Source organism: Schistocerca americana, chromosome 7, assembly GCF_021461395.2.
Source record: "Schistocerca americana isolate TAMUIC-IGC-003095 chromosome 7, iqSchAmer2.1, whole genome shotgun sequence".
Taxonomy (NCBI): Eukaryota; Metazoa; Arthropoda; class Insecta; order Orthoptera; family Acrididae; genus Schistocerca; species Schistocerca americana.
The window spans coordinates 389,763,561-389,786,244 of record NC_060125.1 but is presented as its reverse complement, the minus strand read 5'-3'; the positions used below and the strand labels follow the sequence as shown (position 1 = coordinate 389,786,244).

The window sequence follows — 22,684 nt, the reverse complement described above, 5'->3', positions numbered from 1 at the left end:
ATCACTTGTCGTCATTCAATTTATTTCAATGCCAACTGTGGCTAATGTAGGAGTTTCTCTTTCACCATAATAGACACTGTGTTCTCTAGAAATATCCTAGAATGAATTCATCTGAAAATGGAGCTGCAGAATAGATGTAACTGCAGTTGAAACAGCAGTTAGCAAAACAATATTTAAAACTTGGCAAGAGCCATGGACCTTAAAGACGCCTCATTAAGTATCTTGTATCAGAACATCAAAACCTCATTGATGGTAAGGGTAAACTTCTAATATCTAATGTTCATAGGGAAAAATGAAAAGTGTGTTGTGCTTATTAGAACTTCGTATTGAAATCATTGAAATTGAATAGATTTGTTTTGATGGATACAGATTATATCATACCATAAGGAACAGTGAAATGAAAATGAAACAGATGAAAAAAATGTGTATTACTTCTAAAGAAACTGCCATAATTGTTAATACATTAATCCCATTGTGAGACAAGACTGTTAATGCCTGCGGTTGCCAAGGTAACCATGATTGTACCTAGATGTGCGTTTCCTTGTCCAAAGCAAATTGATGGCTCCAAATATATGGAAATCTCATGGGGAGAGATTGGTACTGTAAAGAAGATGTGTGAGGGCTTCTCAGTAAAACTTCTGCAGCATAGTCAAAACAGCATTGGAAACATGTGAGCCCATCTACACATTCTAAACTTACAACTACATCAGCACTCTGCAAGCCACTTTATGGTGCATTGCAGGGGGTACCTTGTATCACTACTATTCATTTTCATTCCTGTTCCACTCACAAATAGACTGAAGGAAAAACAACTGTCTGTATGCCTCTGTACCCATCCTAATTTCTCATATCTTATCCATAAGCTCCATATGTGAAACATACATTGCCAGCAGTAAAATCATTCTGCCACCATTTTCAGATGCTGTTTCTCTAAATTTTCTCGGTAGTGTTGCTCAAATGGAATGTTGCCTTCCCTCAAAGAATTCCCATTTGTGTTACCATAGTATCTGTGTAACACTTGCTTGTTCATCAAGCCTACCAGTAACAAATCTAGCAGCCTGCTTATGAACAGCTTTGATGTCTTCCTTTAAACCTACCTGGTGGGTACTCAAGCAGTACTCAAAAATGGTTCACACTAGTGTTCTGTGTGCTGCCTCCTTTACAGATGAACCACACTTTCCCTAAAATTCTCATAATATACCGAGGTTGACCAGTCACCTTCCCTACTACAATCCTTCCATGATTGTTCCATTCAGTGGCTGATACAGAAAAACCTCAAGGAGGGGGTGAGAAAGATATCTTAAGCTATCTTTACTTTTACCTTAATAAAAAATAATCAAGTCACATGCAAAGTGCTACATAGGAAAGTGCAACTACTAGATAACTCAATTCAGTCAAGTTGACGGACAAAGGAAACAAACGAATAGGAGGTGGGCTGACGGACGGGCGAGGAGGGGGGGGGGGGGGGGGGACAAGCGACCGGTGTGCCTGCCATATGTACCCACCACGGGTTCCACTTCACATCACTTTGCAACATTACACCTGTATATTTAACTGATGATGTGACTGTGTTAAGCAGCACACTGCTAATACCGTGTTGAAACATTAACGAATTGTTTTTCCCACTCATCTTCATTAACTCACTGTTTTCTACATTTAAGGCTAGCTGCCAACCATTAAACTATGTAGAAATTTTGTCTAAGTCTTCTCTATCCTATAGTCAATCAGTGAAAATTACAGCATCTTCGGCAAACAGCCGCAGAGTGTTGCTTACCATGTACAGTCAGATCATTTGAGTATTCAGAGAATAAAAGCAGTCCTATCACACTTCCCTGAGGTACTCCTGACAATATCCTTTTCTCTGATAAACATTTGTGTCAAGGTTGCCAAGATTGTTTTGACCAAACTGCAGTAGTTTTGTTAGGAAGCCCTTGCACATTCTCCATAGAGTCGTGATCTCTCCCCAAGAGATTTTCATATTTTTGGAGCCCTGAAGAAAGACACCTGTGGTGCTGATTTGCTTCAGATGAAGAGATGCACGCTTGGGTACATCATGGTTCTACAGGTAACTGTAAATATTTTTCCATGAAGGCACTGACCATCTTGTTTCACAGTGGGATGAATGTGTTGACAGTTATGGTGATTGCTTTTCAAGTAGTTAATGGTGTACTTACTTTTCTTCCTCTGTTTTGTTTTCATTTGGCTGCCCCTTATTCATTAGAGCCAGCAAGATTAAAGGGGGAATGGCTGTATATGCAAAAAATGAAGTCAGGTCCCAGGCTCTTTAGGTTGATGGATATATTATTTTGAAGATCTACATCCACAGGACAACTCTGCAATTCACACCTATGTGCCTGGCAGAGTATTAATCTGACCACCAACAGCTCTTTAAATGCTGTGTCACAATAGTGGATCAGGAACAGTCAGCAGCTAGGAGGCAGCAACCTTGTCATTTCCTTTCTTTTCTGAAGAAGGCTTTGGCCAAAAGCCCAGTCTGTAACAGTCTGCTGCAGAAAGGGGCACCTTTACAGTGAGCAGTGATTTATCCTTTTCACATCTCGTGGTCGTGCGGTAGCGTTCTCGCTTCCCACGCCCGGGTTCCCGGGTTCGATTCCCGGCGGGGTCAGGGATTTTCTCTGCCTCGTGATGGCTGGGTGTTGTGTGCTGTCCTTAGGTTAGTTAGGTTTAAGTAGTTCTAAGTTATAGGGGACTTATGACCCCAGCAGTTGAGTCCCATAGTGCTCAGAGCCATTTGAACAACAATATTGTTGATATTCCAATCTGGACTTTCCATCATAAGCAATTCCAGTATTTGATTATATTTTGAAAAAGGTAACTGATCTAAGCTTCACATTTTCAAAAATAACTTGTCGAAATTTTTATGTAAGAATATATGAACAGGCACAGTGAACAATACCATGCCAGTTATAATTAATTAGTCTCAGTTAATCACAGTCTTTCAGGCAGTTGTGGTTGATAAGTCATAGCTAAAGAATCATTAATAGTTAGTCATCGCAAACATTCTATCATGCACATTCATTGTCAGCTGACACTTGTGGAACTGGGTTATGCTTGTAATGCTCCTTCTCAAAAAATAGACAAGAATGAAATCAAAATTTCAGTTTAAAAATATTAATTATTTGCTGTATCCACAACTAAATGTAATGGTTCTTCCAAAATGATAAATTGCATTATAGAATTAGAAAATGGTACAAAAATACTTTGTTACTAAACAGGTTGAATTGGAAGTGCCAGAGACTGTATACATCACTGCAGAAGTCCAGAGGTGAATAATACTGAATTTTTCAAATTTTTATCTGGTTTTCAGGGGTTTATTTAGTTCAAAAGTCTCAAAATAATTCATTTATTCCCATAGACGCAACTGAACAGCACTGCTATTGACTCACACTGCTGCTAGTAATCATAATACTACCACTAACAATGAATTCCCCACTACAAAAGCTAGACAGTCATTGCCACTATCCCTTTTTATAAAATTCTAACAGTGTAAACAAATATTACAAATGGCATTTTAATTAACTTTCAATGAATAATAACCTGTATAAAGATAGGAAGCACAGCAGCTTTCATAATTAGTTTGTAAAATACAGAGTCTTTCAGCACTGTAGTTTTTCTTAATAAGTATTTTTAGTAATAATTTTTACAATTTCAAATTTTTTTAATTAAAAAAGTTTCCCATTTGCCTACAAGTGTGGTAGTTTCATTCATTAGTTCCAACTAGTGTATGCAGAACACACCACCCCTTAAAACTTGCAATTAACACATGGTTACTTCATGATCAATAGGGCTTAAACAAAATTCTATTGACGTATTTTGTATATTGTCTCAAGTCCCATTAAACAAGGTGTACGTTGAAAACCAAGATGTTATCAAAAGTATATGTATAACACCTAGTAAAATTGTTGTATTTTACATTGTTCTCCAGTTGGTCATATGAAATACTACAATACGTGAATCTCTGGCTGCTTCATTGTAGATTTGGTATGGGTCTGTGCAGGTTACTGATGTATTGTTCGAAGAGTGTTTGACAATGAGAAACTACAATTTCATCATAATTTTATTGTGACTGATAAAATAAATGTCTGTTGGAAGTAATCTTAATGTCTACAATGCCTGCCAAGTTATTGAAAATCATCAGTTACTGTATTCTACACTCAGTGTGATAGAGGAGTTCAAACTAGGCTTATAAGTTCAGTAATGTCACTACATGAATCAGTCTGCTTAATTTGAAGAACATACCATAACCCAAAAATAAAAATCTAATGGCACACATTTTGTACAACACTCAGTCTCTTATCAGGGAGCAAAATACATGTAGGCACTATACAAACAAAATAGAACACTCTGAAAATAAATAAAAATTATCTGGCTCATTGTTAAATGGCAAACAAATGGAAGCAGTGAGGTAAATGATACTGAGTTATCATTAATAGTTGTGGTAGAAATAATGACACATTGAAATCATTGGCCACCAATTTCACTTTTACTTTCACACAGTGGTAGCAAACATTGTACTACTAATAAATAACCAAGACCGAGCTGCATTAGATATACTCCATAGATATTGTTTACACCCATAATGCACATTAGTTTAAAAAGTAAATTTATAGGGAGATCACAGAAATTTTTCTGGTTATGATGGTATTTCTAGGGCATTATTAAGAACTTGTACTAGCTTGAGAGGACCGTTCTTGAGCTGTCTTTGTAATTAGATAATGATAAAAGGAGTATTTTATGACAGACTTAAATATTGCAGTAGTGACTCTTGCCCATGGAAACAGAAGCATGCACAACAGACCTGCATAACTGCATTACTTCTTCAAGCTGTTTCAAAAAATTTTGAGGAATTGGCTCATGGGGGGGGGGGGGGGAATCAGAGATAAGCTACTTCCCTCAGCTTCGTTTTTGTACAAGATTCTCTACATATTGTCGCAAAAGAAGCTGAGTAGCACTGTTGCCCTAGTGTCGTAGTTATGATACTAGCTTTTTGCATGTAGGGTTATGAGTTCAAAACTCACCTGAACTGAAAAATTTTAATTTCTGTATTCGGTTTGAGGACATTCTAGAAGTATCCACAAATGGCAAGAATCATTGTGCTGGAATGTTCTGTAGCTGTAAATATACCGGTTTTGTTCTGGCTGGAGGCAGTTCCCTCCATGCTCTTGTATGTGCAAGTGCTGAGTAAACCTTCGTTAAGTGCAGTTAGTGTTTGTCATTCATCTACATACATCTTCCTCTATGTGACATTATTCTGGTGGAGACGCTGGGCAGTGGAACTTGTGATACCGCACATTATCGATGACACAGTTGCTCCCAACAGGCCACAGCGCCGCTGTTTAGGTGGCGAGAAACCTGAGTTTGAGCCATATTCAACAGATTGCAATCCATTGGTCATCACCAGTGGTTCTCGTCAGGAAGAAGGACGGCAGTTGGCACTTTTGTGTTGATTACAGGAAGCTTAATAAGATAACTAAAAAGGACTTTTACCCTCTTCCACGAATTGACAATACACTAGACTGTCTGAAGGGGGCTAAGTTTTTCTCAGCCATGGACATGTACTCAGGATACTGGCAAATCGAAGTAGGTGAGGCTGATCATCATAAAACTGCATTTATCACCCCTGAGGGCCTGTACAAGTTTAAGGTAATGCCGTTTGGTTTGTGTAATGCACCGGCAACTTTTGAACAAATGATGGATAATCTTCTAAGGCACCTGAAGTGGACGATGTGTCTTTGTTATTTAGATGACATTATAGTGTTCTCAGAGACATTTGATGAATACATAAAAAGACTGAGGGCCATTCTTAAGTGTCTCCAACAAGCCAGACTGGAACTTAATCCAAGAAAGTGTCTCTTTGGAGCAAAAGAAATCAAACAAAGGTGTGCAGCCAGACCCAGAAAAGGAGAGAGCTACAAAGGAATTTTCTATTTCTAAAAGTATTAGAGATGTGAGAAGCTTCCTTGGATTGTGTTCTTATTACTGTCATCTTATCAAAGACATTTGTATCAAAGCCAGGCCACTCCAAGAGTTGTTAAAAGCTGATGCTAAATTTATCTGGGGTAGTGCTCAACCAGATTCTTTATATGTGCTGCAAAAAACTCTGACGACTGACCCTGTACTTGGTCTGTATGATGTGAGAGTACCTACAGAATTACACACAGATGCCAGTGGGTATGGGATCGGTGCTGTTGTGGTGCAGATTTTGGATGGAAAACAGAAAGTTATAGCTTATGCTTCTAGGACACATAAAAAAGCCGAGAAAAACTACTCAACTACAGAAAGAGAATGTCTTGCTGTGATCTGGGCCATGTGCAAATTTCGACAGTATCTCTATGGAAGACCATTCACAGTTGTTACAGACCATCAGTCACTACGTTGGTTGACAGGTCTTAAGGATCCAACAGGATGACTCGCCGGGTGGGCACTACTTCTTCAAGAGTATGACATTACCATAGAGTACAAAAGTGGAAGAAAACACCAAGATGCCGACTGTCTCTCAAGAAACCGTGTGCAAGACCAACAAGACTTTGATGAAGATAGTGACTGTCTCACTGCACTCCAGGACTTCTCTACTGAGCAGAAGAAGGACACCAAGAGATCTCAAATTACACTTGCCTTAAATTGGTCAGAGGATGTGAAAGGACAATTTAAGGTAGTTAATGGATTACTTTGCAAGAAAAACTTTGATCCATTTGGAAAGAGGTGGCTACCAGTGATTCCTAAACACATGCACTTAGATGTTCTACAGGAATTTCATGAAACACCTGAGGCCAGACATTTAGGGTTTATTAAGACATACGATAGTTTATTAAGACATACGATAGGATCTGCAAGAGATTTTTCTGGCCAGGTTTATTTAGGAGTCTCCGTCACTATGTGTCACACTGTCGAGAGTTCCAGAGGAGAAAGGCAGTTCCTCAGAAACCACCTGTCCGAGTCATAACAATTCCACCAGCCAATCACCGTAGAAGACATTGTATTAAAACATGGTGCCCCAAGGTCGTTAACTATGGTTTGAAGGAAAGTTTTCAATTGAATCTTGTGACAGAGATATACTGTCGGTGCAACATCACTTGTCACATGATGACTGCCTACCATCCGCAAACTAATGGGCTTACTGAATGCCTAATAAGACCTTGGCTGATACACTATCAATGTTCGTCAATGTTGAGCAGAGCAACTGGGATGAGGTGCTACCTTCCATGACGTTTGCTACAACACCACCAAAGAAGACACCAAAGGATTTATGCCATTTTTCCTGGTGCATGGGCGTGAGGCGATGACTACGATGGACACTGTGTTTCTGTTACATCCTGATGACGAGGACAATGACTACATCGGCCAGGTGTTAACCACATCTGAGGAAGCTCGGCAGTTAGCTTGACTCTGCACACTGCAGGCTCAAGAAAACGATCGCCGAAGGTATGACGTGAGCCACCGCCCTGTTGTCAACCAGCCTGGGGACCTCGTCTGGATCTTCACTCCTGTTTGGAAGGTTGGTCTCTCTGAGAAGCTCCTCAAGCGCTACTTTGGACCTTATAATGTTGTAAGACAGTTGTCTGATGTCACTTATGAAGTTGAAGATTTTGACCCCTACACAAGACGACGAAAGATCAGAGATACGGTCCACATCCTTTGAATGAAGCCCTATAGGGATCCTGCAACCCAGGGTAAATTCGAAGCTCAAGCAGCAGGTAACAAGCGGAAAGGTAACAAGTTCTAAGAAGATCACTGCCAGGTTGAATATCAGTCATCGGGAATCAGAGTATGCAGGACCAATGATTTGTTCCCGGACTAGGAGGATGTAGCACTGAGACGCTGTTCTCTTAAGGAGGGACCAATGTCACAGAAAAAGCCAACTAGTGCAGTTGCTGTAGCGTAGTGGTTATGATACTAGCTTGTTGCATGGACGGTCTTGAGTTCAAAACTCACTTGAACTCAAAAATTTCAATTTCTATATTTGGTTCGAGGACATTCTAGAAGTATCCACAAATGGCAAGAATCATTGTACTGGAATGTTCTGTAGCTGTATATATACTGTATGTATTCTGGCTGGAGCCATGTCACACCGTGCTCTTGTATGTGCCAGTGCTGAATAAACCTTCGTTAAGTGAAGTTAGTGTTCGTCATTCATCTACTTACACCTTCATCTAACCTTCTCCTTCCTATTACCTTCTCTTTTTCATCTGAAATTTGCACCAGAACAGCACCAATCCCATACCCACTGTAGGTGCTCCCTCATCTGCGGCGCAGACAGCCTCCACCAACCAATTCCTATTTCCTCCCTGAATAAGGACACTGAGGTCTTGAAAAGAAGGAAAGTTACTTTCTATCTTTATGTGCTTCTATTGGCAGTAGTGTTAAGTGTGCCTCCTGTAGATAAGTAATGATCAGTACAGTATCACATTAATCGCTACAGATAGGGAGGACTGGTATTGACACCTGTCAATATGTTATGTAATCTTTATCCAATCCATTTATCATATTTTATGCATCGTGCTATACATACTTCAGAACCAAAACAGAGGAATGTTTTTGAGGTTGGAGGGGTTTGATATACTGGCCGAAGAGATGTGCAGAAGGCAATGTCTACCTGATACTGATCATGTTTCTTGCTGGTCAATTCAAATTTGATTTTGCTTCATATTTTTATCTAGACATCATATTCTCTGTGACTGAGTTAGATACCAGCAAAATGAATGGGTAAATCCATACATTTCTTACAGGCTGTGTAGAGAGAAAATGGCAAATGTGGTTAAATAAGTGCATGACTTATGTTGTTAATGTATAGCATTATGTGCCAAGGTAACTAACAAACTAATTTGTATTGAAACTCTTTCTAACAGGTCAACAGGAATACGCATCACGGCAGGCAGCTGTGACTTGGGGAATCATTCTGGCAGTGGCTGTGCCAATTGTGCTCCTGCTGATTTATGCTGGTTACAGAATTGTAAAACGTAATGTAGAGCAACAGAAAGCTGAAGAAGAAGAAGCAGAACAGAAGCAGGCTGCATACGCAAGGTATATAAACATCTGTTAGCTTGATGGGTTTAAAGTTGGTTGGCAGTTCATGCAGACATTTTATGTATGAAAACATAAAGAAGAGCTAACATATGAATTAAAGTAATCTATTTTTGAAAATATAATATAATTAGATAGATAGAAGATCTATTTGCCAAGTGGCGGCAGGAGACAGCACATATAAAAGTTATGGAAATGTTCAAGCCTTTGGTGCCAACTGCTCCTCCTGCAAGAAGGGTGGAAGGGAAAGGAAAAGGGATGAACAAAAAGGGCTGATGAGGTTTAGGAAAGGGGGAAGTTACAGAGAAGTTGCCCAGAATTCCAGGTCAAGGGAGGCTTATTGGATGGGATGAGAAGGAAAGTCTTTTTCTTCTCATCCCATCCAGTAACTCTCGCCCAACCAAGGCTTCTGGATGACTTTTCCACAATTCTCTGTGTTTCATAAACCTTGCCTGTCACTTTCCTTCGCCCCTCTTCCTTTTCCCTCAACCTTTCTGCCAGAAGGAGTCACTGGCTCAAAAAGCTTGTACATTTCCATAACTTTCACATCAGTTTTCTCCCGCTGCCACTTGGTGAGCAGATTTTTTATCCACCCAATTATATTATATTTCAAAACATAAGGAAGAATAGTTTTAATGGGATTTTGAAAATTAGGTAATTAGATGTGGCAGAAAATGATCTATATTGTTGCTAAAAATATATAAAAAGAAAAAACTATGGCCTTTAACCTTATTAGAAAATGAGGTACATTGAGTTGAAATGTGGCATAGCAATGTATGCCACAGGCTATATACACTGTTGTGTCGTCCCACTAGTGAAAGAATTCATGAATTAAATGCCAGAGCTATAAACAGAGGCATGTTACCAGCATTACATCTTATTTGACTGTCTGAAAGGAGATATGTCACCATATGGCAACTGACTTCACAAGTTGCCTCTTATTATCACTCCATTCAATCGCTCTTCACCCTCTGACACATGACCCTAGTATTAGCAGTGTAGCAATTGTTCTACAGACTACTCAGGGTGTGTAGATAGATGGCACAGAGTACTACAGTACAAAACATACAAGTGTCTTTGAATGATGAATCTGCCAGTTTGTTTTCCTCAATTTCTACTTACCCTGGTGCCCAGCAGACTGACATCTCTTTATACAGCTGTTATAAGTAGACAAGAATGTCTCAGATACTGTTGACATATGAAATATGTAGTTTTAAAACTCTATGATGTTCAACCCATGTAAAAAAATGACTGATATATAACAGAATTTTTTTAAAATGTAGAGTGAAGGAATTTCTCATTAACAATTCCTATTGTATTATATACCAATTATTGAATAGAAATAATTAGTCATATATACAGAAAAATTCTATAAATGGCAAGCATGTGGCCATTTTTAAAATAAGCATCCAATGTTTGCTCAGTTGACATGGTCCACATCATATTTTTTATCATGAAAATGATCTGTGGAGCATGTATCAAACTTATTAATTTAGATCTATCAGTGCATATTAGCAAATAATTGTGGTGCTGTCTAAAATGTTATCAGATAGTAATTACTTCAAATAATCCACAATACTGTCTTTATTGAACTGTAATAAATTTAAAATAATATGTCTGATTGCAGTGGCAGTACACAAAAGTACGAATAAGTCTTGCACAATATGAATTACAAATGGCTTTGGTGCAATATGATGTTTTAAGAAAGCCAGCCATGTAGAACACCATTCAGCTCTATGTAAAAACTTTTTACTCTGGAACAGGTGAGAATCTGTATGACTGACACACAATGAGTTGTTGTCACACTTAGCACTCACCTCCATAGCCATGACCAATAATGAACATCAGTGCAGTTTTACATTACTGAAAAGTAGCATGTCCAAATCTTGGTGGAGGAAGAAATTTTCATCACCAGTATTTGGCCGGAAAAGAGGGTAGAGAGACGGTGACATAAAATTTTGGACCACCATATGTTACACCAGTCTCCTTGTGATGGAACAGTTTCATGTACAATTGCCTTTCACCAAAGAGACAAATGAATGCAACACATTGTTGGGCAAATGTACCACTCAATTTTAAATAGCTACTTTGCTACTGTCGTATGGTTGACTCTTACATCATCTGCTTTATGCCCAGCAACTAAACTCACTGCTAAATATTAGTGTCATACATGATCCTGCAGGGTAAAATTATTTAATCATAGAATGAAGGCTTTCATGACTGGATGACATAGCTGCTGATAAACCTTTTGGAATGTGAGTTCGTGGTCCAAGAAACTCTTCTGTTCCTCACGTTTTGTCAAGGACTGCACTGGACACCTTCAGAAGCAGTCTTCCACCAAGTCTTGTCGACTGACTGGTCAGACGTCTGAGAGTGACATATATACTGTAGGAAAGGGGGCATGGTCTAAGTAACATGTGATGAGCAGAGATAATCCTTGTCAAAGATAAAACTACATTTTCGATTGTCATCTTGTCAAAGATCAACTTATGAAGCGGTTCTGCAGAGCTACTCTCCATATGTTGCTAAGTTTCATTGCCTCCACTTTTCTGTTAAAATTATGCTGATGCTTATAAATTTCAGTGGCTTCTCTGCATAGTTGTAGATAATAATTTGATGTTGTAGATAAGAATTCTGTTACAGAAAACTTCACTTCGTGGTTTCCTGACTGAATATCATGATCTGCTACAGCTGATTTATCTATTTCTCCTAGTTGGCAAAGACTTGTATGCTCTTTTAGTCATGTATTTATGCTCCTCTTGGTAGTTCCATTATAAACTTTACCACACGTACACGGAATTTTGTATACACCACATGTCGACAGAGGAGGGTGTTTATCCTTCATAGATCAGAGTACTTGTTTTCGTTTCTTTGTTCGTCTAAAGACCGGTCTGATGTCATGTTTCTGTAAAATCTTACCGATCTGATCCATTACTTTTTTAATAAAAGGGAAAGAAACTGCATTTTTCCGTCATTGTGGTTCATCCTTGTCCTTCGGTCTTCCGTTCCTTGGTTGCAAAATTTTCTTTACCTCTTTCCCTGAGTGGCCATTTTTCTTAAAGGCCTGCTTCAAATATTTTATTTCAACATCCAGGTGTTCCGATGTGCACATCTGCTTGGCTCTACCAACAATACTTTTAATGACACCTCTCTTTTGTTGTGATTGGAATTTTTATGCAAACGTCTGTTGGCATGTGTTACTTTCCAAAAAACTTTATGTTCCAAACTTCCATCAGATTGTCTCATAACTAAAACACCCAAGAAATATATTCTATTATTATTTTCCATTTCCACAGTGAACTGGATTTTTGGATTAATTTTATTTAGATAATCAAAGAATTCATTCAAAGGCTCTCTACCATGGGGCCAACCCACAAATGTGTCATCTACAAACCAATACCACCGAGATGATTTCTTATTTGCTTTCTCCATATAGAAATTAGTAATCACAGGACCTAATGGGTTACCCATTGCTACACTGTCAAGTTGCTCATAAAATTCATCATCCTGCTGGAACTGACTTGATGTAAGGTAATGTCTAAAAAGAGCAGTCAAATCTCCAGGAAAAATAGCTGTTATGAAAATCATAACTTCATTGATTAGAATCATAGTGAATAAGAACACTATGTCAAAACTTACAAGAATGTCTTCAGGAGTTAGAAGTAGTCCTTCAAGTTTCTCAATAAAGTGACTCGAGTCTTTTATATGTGAGTCAGTTTTCCCACTGTATGGTTGTAAACGACTTGCTAGATATCTCACTATTTTGTACGTGGGAGAACTGATGGCACTAATTATGGGTCTCAAAGGAAAATCTATTTTATGTATTTTGGGTACACCGTACAGTCTAGGACACATAGCTTCACTCTTCAACAAATCTCTTTTATCTTCTTTTATAGTAGTGGTAGATGACTTAATCAGACTATTTGTTTCCTTGGTATGCTGGCTGTAGGGCCTTCAGAACTTTTTGTACTGTTCTGCGGTTAAAAGGTTCAAAATTTTGCTTTGATAATCCTCTGTATTCATAACAACTGTAGCATTCCCTTTATGAGCAGGAAGAACCACTATCTCTTCATCTGCATTTAAATCTCTGAGAGCCTTCCTTTTGCCTTTGTTAAATTACTTTCCAAAGGTTTACTGTGGGATAAGACCCTGGTGGTTTTGATTCGAATTGCATTTGCAATTTCCTTGGGGAGATTTCGAATACCTGCTTCTATATTTGCAATAATATCTTCAACTTTTACTCTGTTAGGTGTTATAGCGTAGTTTCCTCCTTTTGCAAGGACATAAATCTCATCTTGAGATAACACTCTCTCTGACATGTTAGCAACAGTATCAGACATCACCATATTGATTGTAGCTGCTAATTAATTTGTAACTTCACAAACTTTTTCTTATGTCTAGTAGTAGTTGTTTCCATCACAGCTTCCATATATGTAAATGTAAGGTAATCTGTTTTATTCCACAGATCTATCTGTACCTCAGTAGCAAGGGATAAGTACAGTTTCATTAATTTATGGTCAACAGAATCCATTTCTTGTCTTGTGTAATGTATCCTTTCTCGGAGTAGTGCTCTTTCTGTACAATCAAAAATCCGATGCACCCAAGCTGTCGGGAACATCCTCTTCAGCTTTAAAAAGTTTGGTATAGATAGTTCCTGTGAATTACTATGGGTAGAGGTTATACTCAACAGCCGTACCAAAATAACAATTGGCTCCTTCTGCCGACCCCCAGACTCAGATGATGTAATAGCTGAACGGTTCAAAGAAAATTTGAATCTTATTACAAATAAGTACCCCACTCATACAGTAATAATTTGTGGAGACTTCAATATACCCTCAATTTGTTGGCAAAAATACATGTTCAGAGCCGGTGGAAGACAGAAATCATCTTCCAAAATTGTACTAAATGCTTTCTCTGAGATTTATTTTGAACAATTAGTTCATGAGCCCATACAAATTGTAAATGGTTGCAAAAACACACTTGATCTCTTAGCCACAAATAATCCTGATCTAATAGAGAGTGTCATGATGGATACAGGGATTAGTGAACACAAGGTCATTGTAGTGAGGCTTAAAACCATATCAACCAAACCACTAAAAATAAATGCAAAATATATCTACTTAAAACAGCAGATAAAAATTTGCTTGATACCTTCCTAAGAGAGAGTCTCCATTCCTTCCAAGCTAATTATGTAAGCGTAGATCAGATATGGCTCAAATTCAAAGACACAGTATTGACAGCAATAGATAGATTCATACCGCATAAGTTAATAATAGACGAGACTGATTCACACATCAGAACACTGTTGCAGAAGCAATGAAAAAAGCATGCCAAATTCAGAACAACACAAAATCCCCAAGACAGGCTAAGTTTCAGAAAGATTGAAATTTAGTGCAGACGTCAATGCGAGATGCTTTTAATAGTTTCCATAATGAAACATTGTCTCAAAATATGGTAGAAAACCCAAAGAGATTGTGGTTGTATGTAAAGTACACCAGTGGCAAAGACAGTCAATACTGTCACTGTGGCAATAGCAATAGAAATGTTACCAATGAAGGTGCCCCTAAAGCGGAGTTACTAAATGCAGTTTTCCATAATTCCTTCACGAAAGAAGACGAAGTAAATATTCCAGAATTCAAAACCAGAACAGCTGTTAGCATGAGTGACATAAAAGTAGATATCTTAGGTGTTGTGAAACAACTCAAATCACTTAAGAAAGGCAAGTCTTCCAGTCCAGATGGTATACCAATCAGGTTCCTTTCAGAGTATGCAGACACAATAGCACCTTTCTTAGCAATCATATACAACTGCTCACTTGACGAAAGGTCTGTTCCTAAAAACTGGAAAGTAGCACAGGTTACACCAATATTCAAGAAAGGAAATAGGAGTAACCCATTGAATTACAGACCCATATCACTGACCTCAATTTGCAGTAGGATTTTTTTAGCATATACTGTACTCGAACATTAGGAATCACCTTGAAAAAGAAAATGACTTATTGATACATAACCAACACAGATTCAGAAAATATTGTTCTTGTGCTACACAGCTAGCACTTTATTCCCATGAAGTAATGAGTGCTGTCGACAAGGAATCTCAGATCGATTCCATATTCCTAGATTTCCAGAAGGCTTTTGATACCGTTACTCACAAGTGACTATTAATCAAATTGTGTGCATATGTAGTATCATCTCAGTTGCGTGACTGGATTCGGGATTTCCTCTCAGAGAGGTCACAGTTCATAGTGATCTACGGTAAATCATTGAGTAGAACAGAAATTAAATCTGGCGTTCCGCAAGGTAGTGTCATAGGCCCTCTGCTGTGCCTGATGTACATAAATGATCTGGACGATAATCTGAGCAGCCCCCTTAGATTGTCTGCAGATGATGCTGTAATTTACTGTCTAGTAAAATCATCAGATGATCAATTCCAATTACAAAATGAACTAGAGAGAATTTCCGTATGGTGCGAAAAGTGGCAATTGGCAATAAAAAAAGAAAAGTGTGAGGTCATCCACATGGATACTAAAAGAAATCCGATAAATTCTGGGTATACGATAAATTGCACAAATCTAAAGGCTGTCAATTTGACTAAATACCTAGGAATTACAATTATGAGCAACTTAAATAGGAAAGACCACATAGATAATATTGTGGGGAAGGCAAAACAAAGACTGTGCTTTGTTGGCAGAAAACTTAGAAGATGCAAAAAACCCACTAAAGAGACAGCCTACATTACACTTGTCTGTCCTCTGCTGGAATATTGTTGCACGGTATGGGATCCTTACCAGGTGGGATTGACGGAGGACATCGAAAAAGTGCAAAAAAGGGCAGCTCATTTCGTCTTATCGCGCAATAGAGGTGAGAGTGTCACTGATATGATATGCAAGTTGGAGTGGCAGTCAGTAAAACAAAGGCGGTTTTCTTTGCACCGAGATCTATTTACAAAATTTCAATCACCAACTTTCTCTTGGAGATGAAAAAACTTGCAAAGGATAGAGTAGCATGAGAGATCCATGAAACCAGTCTCTGAACTGAAGACTACAACAACAACAAGTTATGAAACTAAACCCGTTCCTCAGAGTATGCACTTTTGGTAGTGATTTTATCACAACACGCACTCCTGTGCCTTGCTCATTATGATGGCTCAGATTTGATTGTAAATATTCAAAATTGTCTAAATTAATACAGAAATGATATTATATCACACATACACTGTCCAATCACATTACTGTGACCACCTTGCAAAAGCCTGGATAACCATCTTTTGCAATGTGGGAGCTGCGCTATGTGCTGGAAGAGAGTCAGTGAGGTTCCAAAAGAGACTGGTAGGCATGTGGAGTCATGCCAAATCCAGTGCAGTGGCCATTTGCACTACGTTTATCAGTTGAGGATTCATGGCATAAACAGCCTGATTGAGGTGGTCCCACATATTCGCAACTGGGCTTAAATCCAGATAGTTTGGTGACCAGGAGAGTATGGTAAACTCATCCTGGTGTTCTTCGAACCACACACCTATGCACAGTGTGGTATTGCCTTGCTGGTAGATGCCACCATGCTGAGGAAAAACAAACTGTGTGTAGGGGCGAACTAGCCCCTTGCTTCATTTGGGCAGTCAGTTGCTCAACAGTCGCGTGTCCATTCACCTGTACACACCTGTGCAGCCTTTGTTCACCTGTGTTACGTATGGCCCATAGTGCACCACAGTTGCCTTGGTGATGGTTTTAGATTGCGACATTTTGCCATGCATGGTATACTTTAACCACAGCTGCATATGAACATTTTACAAACTTCGCTGCTTCGGAAATGCTTCCACCATTTGCCTGTTAGCCAAAGATCATGCCCTTTTTGACATCAGATAAATTGCTCCATTCCTGCACTGTGACAACGGCTGCACTGTTTTCAGCATCCACCCCCAACACACTTTATATATCGTCGACTGCTGGTGCCACCACCTGCCATCTGCGAATGGTTTATGCATGTTGATGTTGAACACAGGTGATGGTCACATTGATATGACTGGTCCTGATATTAATCTTTCCAGGAAACTATCTCACTTTTACACACAATCACACGTAACATGAGAAACTGGGACATGGCCTGCAGGCTTGCTTGGGCTTGACTGACTAATGTACATGTCAAAAATTTTAGAATGTGACAAACCATGCCCTACTTGTAATATCCCTGTATCATGAATGCTACTACATAAAACAAAAGTGAGTAAGAGTATATTTGATCTGATAGGTATAGTATTGATATATATAGCCTTACAACCCATAGCAATCCACAAATTCAGCTGAAATGATCCAAAGTCTGAAGCTGCACATCACCAGACACTCAAAAACTTTGAGACTGGCTGCCAGATTGAAAGTCCAGTTTAGTACCGAACTATTCTAATTCCCAGCAAATGTTAAAGTATCATGTGGCCACTTGTCACACAAAACCTAATGCCTTACAAGTTCAAATTCACCCAAAAAGACTTTCAACACACACAAATTACCTCTATGGCACCTGAGAACAGAATTACCTACAGCAGCCATTTACAACCCATTATACACCTTTTTTAACCTGCCAAAGTACAGAAACTAAACATTTGGACCACTATTTAAAACATAAAAATTTGCAAATACTATACATAAGCTGAAGGGAGTGCCTCTCTCTGTTGGTACTTCTCATACCACACATAATGTTCTAGGCCTAGTGCTTTAGTCATAAATAATTTAAGTATTAGTTTGACAGTATATGGAAAGGAGAGATCACTACTCACCGTATAGCAGAGATGTTGAGTCACAGACAGGCGTAACAGAAAGAGTAGTCTTGAACAAACTGTGACAGAAGCCTGAACTGATGTACTAGGACATGCATTGATACCATGGAATTTTGGCTGGTACTAGCCAAAATTTAGATTTGCCTAACAAAACCTGAAAGGACAACTGATTGCTGTGCTCTAGCATTTGAAAATTTGATAACAGAAAGACTGCTCAACATGTAAGCTTTTGGCCAGAAGGCCTATTTTCTCAAATAGACAACACACACACACACACACACACACACACACACATTCAAGCAAATGCAACTCAAATCACACACAAACATGCACGCACACATGCACACACACACACACACACACACACACACACACACACACACACACACACAAAACCACTGTCTCTGGCTGCCGGGCCCAGACTGCAAGCAACTGTGCATAATGGGAGAAGCAATCTGAGTGGTAGAGTAAGGAACATACAGGGATAAGGTGGACAGAGGGTAGTGCAGCTAGGTACAGATGGGAGGCTAGACAGTTGGTGTGTGTGTGTGTGGGGGGGGGGGGGGGGGGGGGGAGTGCTGGAAAAGGAGTAAAAACATTGTGGGTATGCTTGTGGAATAGAAGGCTGTGCAGAGGGAACATTGAAGGGTATAAATGAGTGAAGGACAATGACTAATGAAGGTTGACATCAGGAGCATTATGGGAATGTCGTATGTATTCCAGGTAGAGTTCCCCCTTCACAATTCAGAAAAGCTGGTATTCTTAGGAAGGATCCAGATGGACCATGCTGTGAAGAAGTCATAAAAATGAAGAACATTGTGTTTGGCAGCATGCTGAGCAACTGGTTAGTGCAGCTGTTTCTTGGCCACAGTTTGTTGGTGGCCATTCTTGCTGACAGACAGCTTTGTTAGTTGCCATGCTGATGTAGGATGAAGCACAGTGGCGTACACAATCTGTCTCAGCTCAGAGGATAGATATGAGGCTAATCTTGTAGTTATCTGTGCTCAGTTCTTTTTCTCATAATGGACAGAACAAACTATGGAGATTTTATGAACTTGAATACATAGTATTAATGTCCCACAATAATATTTATTTAATATTTCATTATGAAGTGTCTTTCAGCTTCTTAGGCCATTGTCAGATAACTTAATACTAAACAGACATTCCACACAACTTCAGCGAGAATTCATATTGTACAAAGACAATTGTACAAAGATATGTGACATTTGAAGACTATATCATACAAAATACAGGCATACTGTAATGCCTAAAGAGACTCTGAACAAATAAATCTTATATTGCAATATATTCAGATATTAAAACTGTATGAATGTATACGAAAAATATGTCAGGCAAGTGAATAATGGCACAGGCCACTATGTGGTATGGATAAACTTGTAAATGTGTTGAAGTACCTGAAAAAATGATGAGAAGGGAAAGAAGCCTATGGAATGTGGATGTGGAACAGTTATAACACGCTTATTATCTGATGGTGAGAGAAATAATAACTGGCTGCTGCCAGTTTAGTAAGGGTAAGTGATGGAATTGTTTTGTCATTAAGGACCAGGTCAGGATTCTTTCATTACATTTTTATGATCCAGACACTTGGTACCCTACTCCAGCTACATTGTTTTATAAGTTTTATTTTTCAGGGACAAATCCACAAAGTCAGCTATTCACGTTCTGGACTTTATGCATTTTGAGAAATTAAATACCTTAAGTTTTATTGGGGGTAAGACTGACTTATGGGAGAAAGTCATTCTGTCTATGATTGTAATTAGTACACAAATGAATAAATCAAATAATAAACTTTTTAAAGGAACAAGTATAGTGAAAACAGCTAAGAGTGACATAAATACAATTTCCAATGGTAGCAGTGTTATGAGTAAACAATTCAACAAAAGATGAGACCTACAGCTATAGCTGTATAAGTAAAATTTTCCTAAAGGTCGTTCAGGCATGCACCAGTCATATTTACATCATATTTTTTCCCTTTTGCAGAGCCAAGCAGCTGGGCCATCCTGAGAATGCAACAGAACTACGTGCACTGAGTAGTAGGGAATCAGAGATTGAATAAACAACTATTTGATATCTCATTCAGTGCAGAATGCCACAAAAAAGAGATACTTGGATTATCTGCTGGATAAGATTCTAGCAGATGTCCTGCCATTAGCACAGTACAGTGTGTACCATAGTGTAGGTATGTGCAGGATGCAAGTGATAATAAAGTGAACAGGTTTGAAACATTTTTATGATGTTTCAGAGGAGCATCACAGCTTATCTGGACATGAAAGAACAGAACTCATGAAAATGTTTGTATGTTTTCATGATGATGCAATCTTTTTTATATGTTTGTGAAATGAGTCATAGAGATAATGTAACTGTCACAATCAGCTATATTTATTTTTAACTGCTACAATATTTTAAAATAAGTTTAACTTTATCATAATTGCATACATTTTCATACTCTTGTGAAATTTATTCTAGGGTCTTCAGAATATTGTCTGAGTGGTGGATAATGTATCCTATTTTTAATACACTGTTAAAGAAACTGATTGTAGTGTACAAACTAAAGATCTTTCATATTGTTTGCATATAAATATTTTTAAATGACCTTTTAAATTTCTTTTAAATTTTTTGCCCTAGATTTATATATATATTTCTCATGACGAAGAAATAATTAGACTGTACAAAATGCGAATAAATTATGAAACTTTTTCTAACATGTGTAGTTCTTCATTTGTAGGTAAATGTATAATATTGCAGTTTCATTCATTTTCAACTCTGCATTGGACAAATTGTGACAGGTGCTGGAATGCCAGATTTCTGTGTAATTTCAATTTTGAATTTAGAATTTGATGAAGAACTTTCAAAATATTCTGATCATTAATAGAATACCACTGCTTTAAATCCTTACAGCACAAAACTGATTACCTGTATACAACAGCTATGTGGTTGCTGTTTACTATTTGTTAGAGAATATGTACTCCCAGTTCATACTTACAATGTGCCACACAAAAATAGTATTACATGACAACCGAAAGTGGAGTAAAGAGCCTACTCAAGAGGGCAGTGGACTGAGAAACAAACATATAAATACAGAAGATTCTTAAGTTTTCATGAACATCACATTCCTGCCTATCAAAAAGAGGAGAGAGTATATGAAAGAAAAATGAATTTTCAGTGTATTATATAGTTTTGTGATAGAAACCGAGTCTTATCTGTCCTACTAATCTCTTCCTGCCTGAAATTCTCAGTAAGCCATCTAAAATATAGTGAGACAAAATTTCTGTCTAGGTTTGTGCATAACTTCAGGGCGAGTAATTCCTAGTGTTGCTGACAGAAACACTAAAAATATAAATACTAATCCAAGATTTCAGAATTTCAATGCTTCTTCTACAGGAAGGAAAGAGGAACTGATTTTAGAAGAACACCTCCTTCCCTTAAGCAACTAAGATATAAAAATCCAGGGTGAGAAAAGCAATTGAAACACAAACACTTTCCCATCAAACATTTGCATTCAAAATATTTCAGACTTGTGAAATACTTCACAGTAATATTTTCATAAATTGCATAGATTTTAGTTTATAAAAGTGCCTTTCCAGTAATTCTTACACTATTACAGAAAGGTAAGTGTTAAAAAACACTATTTAATACTTAACTTGAAGACAGCAGTACATTGCTTTCATTGTTTACTTTCAATGAACCTCACAATCTGCAATATTGTCCCCAGAACCGATTGTGCCCCCTGGTTTTGAATCAAGTGGAGGGCTTGAATCAGAGAATGCTAAGGTTGTCTGACAAACTAGGCTGTGGCTTCTTAGGCTTGTGCCACAGGGTTGATAACTACAACATCCACCTAAATGGGTCACGTGTGCAATACACATTAGAAGCTGCTGCACAGATAGCTCACTGTGTATGGGGTACACACAAGAGTTTTTCAGATTAAGTAACTCACCATTCAGTCCAGATAACAATAGCTGTAGGAGACCCATAAGTGTCGGTGTAATATCCAAAAGAATGCCTCCCACAAGTGAGAGTATTACAACTGTAGGGGTAAACTGCCAAAGCATCCACAATAAAGTGCCAGAGTTTGAAGCTCTCCTAAAAATCTGTGAAGCTTACGTTTTACTAGTTACAGAAAACTTGAAGTTGACAGCAGTGAGATTTTTGAGGGAAATTTAAGTGTATCTTGAAAAGACAGGGTAATGGGAGATGGAGGTGGTTTATTTGTGCAGTAGACAAGAAACTCAAATCCACCAAGATAGAAACTGAAGCTGATGTGAGATTTTTGGGCAAGACTCAGTGTCAGGGGAGTGCATAAAACAATAACTAGATCCTTCTGTTGACCACCAAGCTCACCTCCAGCTGTAACTGAAAACTGCAGGAAAAACCTGTTTGCTTGTACATAAATTCCCAAATGAAACTATAATCATTGGAGGAGAGTTTGAATATTCAACAATCAGTTAGGATAATTCAGTATTGTTAATGGTGGGCATGAGAAGATACCCGGTGAAATATTAGTAAATACCCATAGAGAAAACTACCTAGAACAGATAGTTTGGGACCCCACTCATGATGGGAATTTGTTAGATCTAATGGCAACAAATATACCTGACCTCTTTGTGAATGTCCACATCAAAGCCAGTATCTGTGACCATGAGACAACAATGGTTACCAAAGTACGAAGGACAACTAAAACGAGTAGACAGAATTATATGTTCACTAAACTAGATAAAGAAGCAATAGCGTCATTTCTCAATGAGGAATTTGAAACTTCTAGCTCAGGACAGGAACATGTAGAGGAATTATGACTCAGGTTTAAAAGAACTGTTGAGCATGTACTGGATCGATATGAACCCAGTATAACAGTTCA

The 22,684-nt window shown here is 38.3% G+C and overlaps 1 protein-coding gene across 1 annotated transcript in view; it reads left to right on the top strand.

Annotated features, from left to right (window-relative positions):
- Positions 1 to 20,531, top strand: part of LOC124622221 (protein mesh) — a 264,311-nt gene extending 243,780 nt beyond the window's left edge. Inside the window, exons 20-21 of the mRNA XM_047147873.1 lie at positions 8,868 to 9,042; positions 19,810 to 20,531. Of these exons, the coding sequence (XP_047003829.1) occupies positions 8,868 to 9,042; positions 19,810 to 19,885 (251 nt within the window). The 3' untranslated portion in view covers positions 19,886 to 20,531. The remainder of the gene's footprint in view (positions 1 to 8,867; positions 9,043 to 19,809) is intronic.
- Positions 20,532 to 22,684: the final 2,153 nt, after the last annotated feature.